This window comes from Staurois parvus, unplaced genomic scaffold (genome assembly GCF_062004578.1).
Source record: "Staurois parvus isolate SC_StPar_1 unplaced genomic scaffold, SC_StPar_1.0 ptg000548l, whole genome shotgun sequence".
Classification (NCBI taxonomy): domain Eukaryota; kingdom Metazoa; phylum Chordata; class Amphibia; order Anura; family Ranidae; genus Staurois; species Staurois parvus.
This window is the reverse complement of record NW_028318344.1, coordinates 10,295,661-10,307,413: the sequence shown is the minus strand read 5'-3', so window position 1 is coordinate 10,307,413 and position 11,753 is coordinate 10,295,661. Positions and strand designations below refer to the sequence as shown.

General features: G+C 44.7%; 1 protein-coding gene across 2 annotated transcripts; it reads left to right on the top strand.

The window, feature by feature from the left end:
* The first annotated feature begins 5,176 nt into the window (after positions 1 to 5,176).
* On the top strand, positions 5,177 to 11,218 carry LOC149451168 (uncharacterized). Of its 2 annotated transcripts, none has more exons than XR_016315143.1 (2): positions 5,177 to 11,070; positions 11,163 to 11,218. XR_016315143.1 is itself a non-coding variant. In XM_089691001.1 (2 exons), exon 2 carries the CDS (start codon positions 5,763 to 5,765, stop codon positions 10,842 to 10,844), a length of 5,082 nt encoding a protein of 1,693 aa, XP_089547127.1. In that variant the 5' UTR covers positions 5,177 to 5,362; positions 5,455 to 5,762; the 3' UTR covers positions 10,845 to 11,218. The 2 variants fall into 2 exon arrangements, 1 of the variants encoding a protein (XP_089547127.1); XM_089691001.1 differs by having other exon boundaries at positions 5,177 to 5,362; positions 5,455 to 11,218.
* The last annotated feature ends 535 nt before the right edge of the window (positions 11,219 to 11,753 follow it).

Genomic DNA, 11,753 nt, shown 5'->3' with positions numbered 1-11,753 from the left:
GCTCAAGGCACATTTTGATGCCTTTTGTGTAGTTGCTGCCTAACCAGAACTACTGCGCTCTACAATTTAGATTTTCATTCCGCAATGTGAGATTGAACTATAAAATGATCCAGCACCTCCCATCCTCACCCTACTAACACACGATATATATATATCAGGTGTCTGGTATGTCTCCCAAACCAGGAACAAGCATATTCATATCAGGTGTTAGGGGTGTTGGAACACCTAATACACACAGACTTAATTCATGTGAGTAACTCACCAAAAAATGAAAGGATTTTAAGAATGACAACATGGCAATTTGAACCTTTCGAAACCAGTTAGCAATGGCAGTGCCCATATGTCTGCCCTGAGAGATTCCTTCTATCTGCAATATGCTCACGTTGGACTGAAGTGTACCTTTTAATAAAAAAACTAATATCAGGAGTAATCAATCATGATTCTAAAAGACACAATTCATATATATAAAGCTAGTAAAACCCTGAAAAGTATTCTGAGCTCTTCAATGTCTGGCCTTTGTAGGATGTGAAGAATGTGAAATGCTCCAACAGGGATACCAGGGTGGCAGGTGGTCGGAGGAGGGCAAGGACTGGAAACTTCTTATCAAGCATATTGCATATGTGAAATATTGTAACTGCTTTAAGAATGCTATTATGGAATGTGCATGGACTTTTGTTACTACATGGTTATCGTCTAAAATAATCACATGAAATACAGACAGGGCTCCAAGAGTTAATGCAACAACTACAACTGCTATACTAAGGGAAGAGCACATCTGCTGCTAACATTTCAGGTCATGCAGAATCCTTGATCTAGCTGAAATCTGACAAGGCTATAAATTCCTAGTATACATGTAAAGGGGAACAAGGAAGGAGAAGAAAAGTCAGAAAGACAGAATGTTTCTAGCAGCTTCCAAAGACTTTCTAACTTGCACTGCTTGATGGAAGTATCTAGGAGATGCTGATGAAAGGTTATGGAGAACCTGTCCAAATCTCTACCATCAGTGGACCACCAAGGGTGGCTACCCTCTGCTCTTCCAAAATACCTCCAAGATCCCCAGGAAAAGTTTCAGACTCTCTCCTGGCAAAGGCCCTTCTGGTTTTGGAAGCAGCCAGAGGAAATCCTTTGATTGGTAGCTGCCCTCACTGAGTGTTTCCGTGAAACCCAATGACATTTGCGAAGTGATAGAAAATGCTATCAGTGTCATAGATGCAGAAACCCCCTGAGGCACACACACAGAGTCAGCTCAGTGACACAGAACCTGTTAACCTTCCTGGCGGTAATCCCAAGTGTGGCTCGGGGTTAATTTACAGTACCAAAAGCGGTAACCCCCGAGCCGCACTGGGGATTACACTGCAGTGCTTGTCCTGCGATCCCTCGATTCTTACCTTGTCCTGTGATCCCTCGATCCTTACCTTGTCCTGCGATCCTGCAATGTTCTCCCGCTGTGTCCTTCGGTCGATTCCGGCATCCGTCTTCCGGGTTCCTTTCCCTGTGAGCGTCGGGACGTACGGGGGGCGGGAGATTCAAAAAAGTAAAAATATGGCATTCAAAATACATTGTAATCTGTTAGTATAATGTTACTGTATCAAATCATTTCACCTAAATTTTGTCCCTAGTGCTTTGTCCTGTGCCCTGCCTGCACTTTTACCATTCTTTCTGCCTGGAAATGTGAGAACGTCCATGGCATCCAAAAAGCGTCCCTTTAGATCAGTGGTTCTCAACCTTCCTAATGCCGCGACCCTTTAATACAGTTCCTCATGTTGTGGTGAGCCCCAACCATAAAATTATTTACCCATTAACTATAATTCATGAAGTGTCGTTTTACCTCCAATACTGCTGCTTTCAACACAGTAGCTGCTTTCAACACAGTAGCTGCTTTCAACACAGTAGCTGCTTTCTACACAGTAGCTGCTCTTTACACATTGGAAATATGTGTTTTCCGATGTTCTTAGGCGACCCCTGTGAAAGGGTTGTTCGACCCCCAAAAGGGTCGCGACCAGCAGGTAGAGAACCACTGCTTTAGATCAAAAGCAGTTTTAGACCAGCTAGAGAACAGCGATAGTAAATTAGAACCACTTGCAGAATTGAGTGATAATGATTTGTGGGGAAATTCGTCATCAGACACTGAAAACGATTCTGCGACTGAGCTCAGTGATGTGCGAACTTGGCGCTGTATTTCAAATTTCAGTGTTTTTGGTTTGATTACATTATTTAATTACATTTATTATTATTATTTTTTATAATTAGTTATTATAATTTATGATTTAGTGTTTCAAACTTTATCATACCCGGGATGTTTACTCGACTCTTGTTTGGACAGATTTCAGTTAGTCCTAAGAATTACAGGCCTACAATATAAAACAACAAATTTCCATGCAAAACAATGTACCACTTTGACATTCAAAAATATTGATAAGTTAGACCGCCAGGGAGGTTAAACGTGCAGGCTTGGTGTCACTGGGTAGAAGACTCTGCCTGGCCGCTGAACTTGTCACACAAGCAGGAGCAATGGCCGGCATCACTGTGCTCAGAGACACTAAACCTGCACTTCTAACAGATGCAGCCTAACCGAGAAGCCTTGGTTGCTGAGGCTTTGTGACAGGTAAAGTGGCCACACAGGGAGATCAGTAACATTGTGGTTAACACAGGCTCAGCATCAGTAAACAGCACTGAGAACAGGGGGTCTGTGAGGGCTGCCACATCAGGAAAGGAACAGCCTGCTGGCAAAACATGTACAGACAACTCAAGCTGCTTTTTAGTTTTGGATCAAATGGAGAACATTTAGATTTGCTGCTCTCCAGGCTTTGTTAGGCTACATTCACACTAGCCTTGTTAGCAAGTGGCAGACAGGCCTTTGGGAAGCGTTTTTACCGTTTCCTAAACGCCTGGTAAAATTCTGCACATTGCAGCACATGGTGCTGTTCAAATGGGAACGTTAGTGTCGCATTGAGTCGTGTCAAAACGGACGCCTCTAGTAGAGTCAGGAGGAGTTGAAGCCTCCTATTCAAGTCTATGGTGCCACTCCGAAAACGCCCGGCCAGTGTTTGCGGTGCGGTTGCGGGGCATTTGCGGAGCGTTAACACCATTCAAACTTCATTATAAGCGTTTGTGGAGCGTTTTTAACGCTTGGCAAATGCCTAGCAACCGCCGCTAAACTGCACATTCGGCATTTGTGGAGCGTTTGTGGAGCGCTAAAAACGCTCTGCAAATGCCAGACCAACGCTTGTCAAACGCTATAGGGACGTTTGGCAAGAGTTGGAAAAGCAGTCAAGTGTGAACAAGCCCTTAGAGAGATCTCCCTTATGTTTCTGGGCTGGGGACATCCTTTTACCAAACAGGAAGTGAGGGAGAAAAGTGAGAGGAAACACAACAAGAAAAAACTGAACATTCCCCTACTTCACTTTAAAAAAAGAAAAAAAGAAAAACCTTTTGATTGTTATGCTATTAGAGGGATTTCTGCTCCCTTTCTGTGCTGGGGACAACCTTTTTAGCAGACAGGAAGTGAAGGAATGCCTCCAATGGAGAGTCTGTCTGCAGTAAAGCCTGACAGACGTTCTAATCCTCTCCCACTCTATCAAAAACCAAAAAAAGTTTGGGGTATAGATACATTTTAAGAGGAAATAAAATTCAAGTTCAACCTTTGCAGAATTTTTGATGTTTGCCCCCCCTTATCTCCTGAGTGATTTGGTGTGGTTCCCGAAGTACAATAATGTTTAACATGAAGGTTCCCATTATATTCAATGGTGGCTGTTCACACCTGAGTGTGGTGGTGCTGCTGTGATGCTTTTTTTGAGCACAAAAGTACATGAGCTTTTTTGGGGGGCAGAAATGCCCATTTTTGGCCCCATAGATTTCAACTGGAGCACCTGAAAACGCACAACAAAAGCAGTTTAGCATGTTTTTGTCACATTTTTGCACCTATCAACTTGTCTCTTCTCCCTAATAACCTCAGGCCTGTAAATAAAATGGAGGATTCAGGAGTGTTCATGCAGGATGTGCAGACATTTATCCATCTGATGAGGGCCCTCTATGACCCTAGTGATGTCCATTGCAAGAACTGTGGCAAGCGGCAGAAGCCCTGGGAAGATATTGGCATCAGGGGCGGACTGACCATTTGGAAACTCAGGCACTGCCCGAGGGCCCGGGATCAGTAGGGGGCCCCATGAGATGCTCCTGGTACCTTTTTCCTAGGCTTTTTTTGAGTTTGGGCGAGGACACAGGGGCCCCATGATCCCCTACTGCCCGGGGGCCCCATGAGTTGTCAGTCCGCCTTTGATTGGCATAGCAGATATGGCTGAAGAATTCCAATAGCACAAGACACTGCAACACTCCATATTATGTGCTGTGTGTGTGCTTCACTGTAAGCACACTGCTTTGTATGGCTTTACTATGCAGTAGCTGACAGGGAAGAGATCTGTATTGTTTACAAACAGGTCTCCCCCCCCCCCCCCCCCCGTCAGTAATACTCAGTGATCACCAGATGCCTGTGATTAAAGGAGAGGCCACGAATGGCAGCCGCTCGCGCTCCCTACCTGGAATGGCAAAATCACGCACCCGTGCTGCCCAGTACCAGTTTTTTTGCTATAGGGCAGACAGCTTGCGGTAATACACCACTGTATAATAATGGATTATATACTGGTGGGTATATATGTATATATATATGTGAAAAGCATTAGGAAAGTGTAAACACGATGATTTAACTCTTGAACATGTAAGGTTGTCACGTGTTTTGCTTCATGTTACACAGCTGTACACGTTAGTTAAATATCGCCACCTAGTGGGAAACTGATACAAGGCTTTGCTAAGATTATAATAGTTTCCAGCTGTACTGTTTGGATTTACACACTACCCTATATTGATAGATATGCACTTTGAAACCTTAGGGTTCCTTCACATGTGTGATTAGAGGGCAGTAAAATAAGAAGACTGAGCTACAGTTTTACCACCTCCGTAACCAACCGCCTAAACAAAGACACGTAGCTGCTCAGTTTCGTGGCCTCAGGAACACTGAACATGTTGCATTTGGCAGACATTACAACATGACCGATAGTCTACAGGGCTACGCTGCAACCATGTGTGCAGGTGATTACAGCATGGTGGAGCGCCATTAACAGGGTTATATCAGGCAGTGAAACACCCTCTGAAAAGCTTTTTGGCCACAGCAACTGTGCTGCCTTGTATTACACAAGGCATTCTTTAGCATTCAGCAGTGTCTGTCCCTTTAAGGCTAGGGACGTCCTGTTTGCTAACTTGGGAGGAAGTGACCTCATCTCTTCAGACTGAAGAAATTCTACAATGCAAGTACATGTGGGATGCTGTTCCCTCTTCATATATGGGCTTGATTAGACCCCCAAAGTCTGTAAGTACCCCTCCTATGTACTGAGGAATGTTATGTATATAGCTAGGTAGTTAGATATGTACTCATGTCTGTTTATTATGTTTGTATTTCAGTTTTACCGCATTCTCATTATGTCACATGTTATCAGTAAAAGATCATCGGTTATCAATCATCGACTCTTTACTGTGTGGACATCAAAGGTTATACTGCCTGTAATCCTCTGTAACCATTTCATAACTGCAGAGAAGGCAGGACAGTAAAAAGACTTACACGGTTACTTCAGAGCACATTGTGTGAAAAATCTACAGCAGGCCCCACAACACAGAGGAGACTCTTAACTGTTGGTGCAGCAGCACGTGTGTGTGAAATCCCCACAGCACAGCCAGTCTAAGGCATAGCAAAGTGAAACTAACTCCACTTTATGAAAGATATGAAAGATATCACTAAATTAACCCTTCCTAAAATCTCGTGCAAACAGGAAGAAAATATGCATAGTACGCTGGAAACTAGGTCACAATGCAGCACGCCGAGAACTTATAACAAATCGGATCTGTCGTCATCCAAAGCAGAAACCGCCAGATCTAAGCGTTCAAGTTCCAGGCATTCAAACGTCACAGACCTATCGTCAGTCAGTGCTGGGGCAGCCAGGAGTAAGCATACAAGTTCCAGACATTCTAGCGTCACAAACTTGTCTTCAGTCAGCGCTATCGCAGCCAGGGCACAAGCCAAGGCCGAGGCCGCATGCGCCATGGCCTCCTATGCCATACAGGAAGCAAAGCTTATGAAAGAGCAAGGCTACCTAGATGAAGAGCAGAAGAAGAGACAAGCCGAAGGGGAAGCTGAAATAAAAAAGAGACAAGCCGAAGGGGAAGCAGAAATGCTTAGGAGAAAGGCAGAAGTACAAGCCTCTTTACACATACTTAAGCAACAGAAAATAGCTGCAGCAGCCATAGCTGAAGCCGAAGTTCTTGCGAGAGCTGCAGATATTCATTTTGTAGAGAGCGATGTACTGGAAACCCTGATAACACCTCTCAGTACATTCCAACGCACCCGTGAGTACGTGCAATCACAAGCAACCCTGTACCCTGATAAACAGCCTAGTGATGCACCGAAACCATCAAGGACCCAGTTGGGAGCAGACAGCTTTGATGTTACGCATCACTACAAGACTGAACCTGAACCGCCACGTGATAAGTCAACCAATCACGGGCTCAGATACCAAACCGCCAACACGCTAAGAAACCAAGTAGATGGCGATATAACCTCTCCTCGTGCAAAACCAGATCTAGACTACAATAGAGGAGAGCAACCATCTGACCAAAATAGACTTAGTCAAATACCTCAACGAACCCATCAGTCACTATCAGCCAGTAGTCCCGCGTTTGTACCCAGAACAAACGCACCTGACACAGCAAGGGTTACAGACGTGTCGAAATACCTGATGCGCCGTGAGATGGTGAGCACTGGTCTCTTGAAGTTCGACGATCGTCCTGAAAACTACTGGGCCTGGAGGTCATCCTTCCTAAGCAGCACCCAAAACTTAGAGCTGACAGACAGAGAGAAGCTCGACCTACTCGCCAAATACCTAGGACCAGAGTCCTCAGAGCAGGCCAAAAGAATCAGGTCAGTGCATGTCCATGATGCAACAGCAGGACTTGCGATGGTCTGGCAGAGAATGGAAGACTGCTATGGGTCACCTGAAGTAATTGAAGAAGCACTTTTAAAGAAAATAGAAACTTGCCCGAAAATGACAAACAAAGACAATCAGAAGCTGAGAGAGCTCGGAGACCTACTCCTAGAGATAGAAGCAGCAAAGACTAGTGGAACTCTGCCAGGTCTTTTATACTTAGACACAGCACGTGGAGTAGAGCCCATAATCGAGAAGCTCCCTTTCAACCTGCAAGAAAGGTGGGTCTCTCAAGCATCCAGATACAAGAAAGACTATCGAGTTGCATTTCCACCGTTTGTCTTCCTTGCTGAATTCGTTGTAGACCAAGCTAAGACACGCAATGACCCAAGCTTCGCCTTCCTGAACAAGAGAGTTGCAGGTGCCCCAAGGACAGAGAAGCAGTCGCCAGTACACTACAAAGAACGCAGAGCAACAGTGTCTGTGCGAAAGACAGAAGTCCCGCCTGAGGCTGCAGCCAATCAGGAAGACAACACAAGCAAGGAAGTTGAGGATCCAGACAAACAGTGCCCAATACACAACAAGCCTCATCCACTAAGAAAATGTCGCAGTTTCAGAAGTAAGACATTAGAGGAGCGCAAGGCTTACCTTAAAGACAATCACATTTGTTTCAGATGCTGCGCCTCAATGCAACATCTTGCAAAAGACTGTAAGAGAGAAATACGGTGCACAGAATGCAACAATGACCGACATCTGTCAGCACTGCACCCAGGACCACCACCATGGAGATCAGAAGTTCCAGCAACTCAAGAAGATCATGGTGGGGAGCAAAAAGAAAGTGCAACACCAGCGATAACTTCAAAGTGTACTGAGATCTGTACAGAACCAGGACTCTCTAGATCATGCTCCAAGATATGCTTAGTCAAAGTGTATCCCAACGGTCTCAGAGAAAAGGCAGTGAAGATGTATACAGTCCTAGACGAACAAAGCAACAGGTCTCTAGCAAAGACAGAGTTCTTCGACCTCTTCGGTGACAAAGGAAGTCCAACTCCATACACCTTGAAGACATGTTCTGGAGTTATAGAGACTGCAGGGAGAAGAGCAAACAACTACACCATTGAGTCATTAGATGGAAAGACACAGCTGACTCTTCCTACCCTCATAGAATGTGACATGATACCAGATGACAGGTCAGAGATTCCCACACCTGAAGTGGCACGTCACTACCCTCATCTCATGCGAATAGCAGACAAGATCCCAACACTCAACCCAGATGCTGCAATCGTCCTTCTACTAGGAAGAGACATACTGAGAGTGCACAAGGTCAGAGAACAATACAATGGGCCGCACAATGCACCATTTGCTCAACGTCTTGATCTTGGATGGGTTATCGTTGGAAATGTATGTCTGGACGGACTTCACAAACCCGCAAAGGTGAATGTCTACAGAACAAATCTGCTGCAGAACGGTCGCACATCATGTCTTTGCCCATGTAACAACAGCATGCAGATTAAAGAGAAACTATCTAACCCAACACATCCCCAGAACATCCAGAGGTTCCTGGAAGATACAGCCTCAGCTGAAGATTCAGATCAGCTAGGCCACAAAGTGTTTGAGAGAACTCAAGATGATGACAAACTAGCACCATCTGTTGAAGATAACCTCTTCCTTGAGATCATGGACAGAGAAGTCTTCAAAGACAAAGCAGGCAGTTGGGTAGCCCCACTACCATTCCGTACACCACGGCATCGTCTTTCCAACAACAGAGTGCAAGCAGAGAAACGCCTTGCGCTATTGCAGCGCACTCTTGAAAGAAAGCCAGACATGAAAGAACACTTCCAAGAATTCATGCGGAAAATCTTTGACAAAGATCAAGCTGAAAAAGCACCAGCACTGCATGAAAAACAAGAACGCTGGTACTTGCCAATATTCGGAGTGTACCATCCTCAAAAAACAGGTCAGATACGTGTAGTATTTGATTCCAGTGCAAAGCATGAAGGTATTTCCCTTAATGATGTACTTCTCAGCGGACCAGACCTGAACAACACACTTCTTGGAGTCCTTATCAGATTCCGAAGAGAACTTGTTGCAGTAACAGCAGATGTACAGCAGATGTTCTACTGCTTCCTTGTCCGTGAAGACCACAGAGACTACCTGAGGTTCCTATGGTATGAAGACAACGACCTCAACAAAGGTATCATAGAGTATAGGATGAAAGTACATGTGTTTGGGAACAGTCCCTCACCAGCTGTCGCTATCTACAGCTTGAGACAAGCAGCGCAGCAAGGTGACAGACACAACCCTGAAGCCAAACAATTTGTTATGAAAAACTTTTATGTAGATGATGGACTTGCTTCCTTCTCCAGTAGTGGAGAAGCCATTGACATTTTGAAAAGCACTAGAGACTTGCTAGCAGACTCTAACATAAGACTGCACAAAGTGGCTTCCAACAACAGCAAAGTAATGGAAGCATTCCCAGCAGAAGACCGTGCAAAAGACCTCAAAGACCTAGATCTAGGTACAGATTCACCACTCCTTCAAAGAAGCTTAGGGCTTAGTTGGGACTTGAAAACTGACAGCTTCACCTTCCGAGTATCCAGGGAAGAGAAGCCTTTCACAAAGCGAGGTGTCTTGTCTACGGTCAACAGTCTTTACGATCCCTTGGGGTTCGTAGCACCCATCACCATGCAAGGCAAAGCTCTTTTGAGAGAGATTACAACTGAGCTAGAACAAAGTGATTGGGACACACCTCTACCTGAAAAGAAAGAAATGCAGTGGAAGTTGTGGAAAGACTCTTTGCTGGAGCTTGAGCGATTTAGCATCCAAAGACCATATGTCTCTGTTTCTTTGTCTGTTACAAAACGAAGAGAGATACACGTGTTTTCAGATGCATCCACCGTGGCTATAGCAGCTGTAGCCTACCTTAGAGTCATAGACACTCAGGGACAAAGCCATGCAGGATTCATTTTGGGAAAGTCCAAACTGGCTCCAAGACCTGCTCACACGGTCCCACGCTTAGAACTTTGTGCTGCTGTCCTAGCTGTGGAGATAGCAGACTTACTCATTGCGGAACTGGACATCGAGATCCATGCAGTGAACTTCTACACAGACTTCAAGATTGTTTTAGGTTATATCCATAACGCTTCAAGAAGATTCTACATATACGTGTCAAACAGAGTAACACGTATCAGAAAGTGTACAAGTCCAGAACAGTGGCATCACATCAGTACAGACAAGAACCCTGCTGGTCATGGGACTAGACTGGTACCAGCTGCTGTCCTCAAACAGACTAACTGGTTCACAGGTCCATCCTTCTTGACTGGACCAGAAACTGAAGAGACTGATCAGAAAGGAACTTTTCAGCTTGTAGAACCAGACCAAGACAAAGAGGTAAGACCTCTAGTTGCAGTTTACAAGACTCTAACCACCAGAGAAGGTATTGGCTCATGTAGCTTCGAAAGGTTTTCCAGCTGGAAGTCACTCATCCGTGCCATAGGGAAACTCATCTGCTTGGCCAGATCCTTCAGCAAAACAGCCAGTGTGGACCAGGGTAACAATGACTATCTTGAGCGAGCCAATGTCACCATTATCAGATGTGATATCTTCTGGAAGAGATGGAGACAGGAGTACCTGACGACCCTGCAACCACGCAACAAATGGCAAGCTGACAAGCCCAATTTACAAGTTGGAGATGTTGTTCTACTAAAAGACTCTCAGGTCCACAGGAACGAGTGGCCAGTTGGACTCATTGTGGGGACTGATGCTAGCAGTGATAGCAGAGTCAGGAAAGTAGAGGTCAGAGTAGTAAAACAGGGCACCCCTAAGGTGTACCTTAGACCCATCACGGAAGTCGTTTTACTCCTTCCAAGAGTTTAATAGTGGCATATCATTATTATGCCAGGTGGGGAGTGTGCTGCCTTGTATTACACAAGGCATTCTTTAGCATTCAGCAGTGTCTGTCCCTTTAAGGCTAGGGACGTCCTGTTTGCTAACTTGGGAGGAAGTGACCTCATCTCTTCAGACTGAAGAAATTCTACAATGCAAGTACATGTGGGATGCTGTTCCCTCTTCATATATGGGCTTGATTAGACCCCCAAAGTCTGTAAGTACCCCTCCTATGTACTGAGGAATGTTATGTATATAGCTAGGTAGTTAGATATGTACTCATGTCTGTTTATTATGTTTGTATTTCAGTTTTACCGCATTCTCATTATGTCACATGTTATCAGTAAAAGATCATCGGTTATCAATCATCGACTCTTTACTGTGTGGACATCAAAGGTTATACTGCCTGTAATCCTCTGTAACCATTTCATAACTGCAGAGAAGGCAGGACAGCAACATTAAACAGCATATCACATTTGACAGGCAATACTGCAGCTGAATGTGATCTATGTAAGTCTGTGAGGCCGCTCTGCAACTGCATGCAATACACGTAACTGCAGCGTAGTGGTACATAATTTACAGGGTTAAATCAGGCAATAAAGCGCCCTCTGAAAAGCAATCCACCATGGATTGCTTCTCAGAGGGTTGGCAAGGGCTGCTGCACATGTGAACAGGCTTAGGAAGAGGTGGTGCTTTTTCTAGGTGGAGAAAAAACAGGTAAAGAGACAAAAAAAAAATGAGAAAAGATCATAACGATAGAATACCAATCCAGAAAACTATTTTTCAAAATTCTAAATTTTTATACATGTTGCCAAGTTATTGAAGTATTCTCAAATTTCTTGGAAAACAGGGCAGTGCATTTAGCATTACCTGCTAAAAAATTTGAAAATCTGTTCAGCC

Bases quoted from the DNA above. Each gene is read 5' to 3' on its own strand.
- LOC149451168 (XM_089691001.1), top strand. From the start codon at position 5,763: ATGAAAGATATGAAAGATATCACTAAATTAACCCTTCCTAAAATCTCG.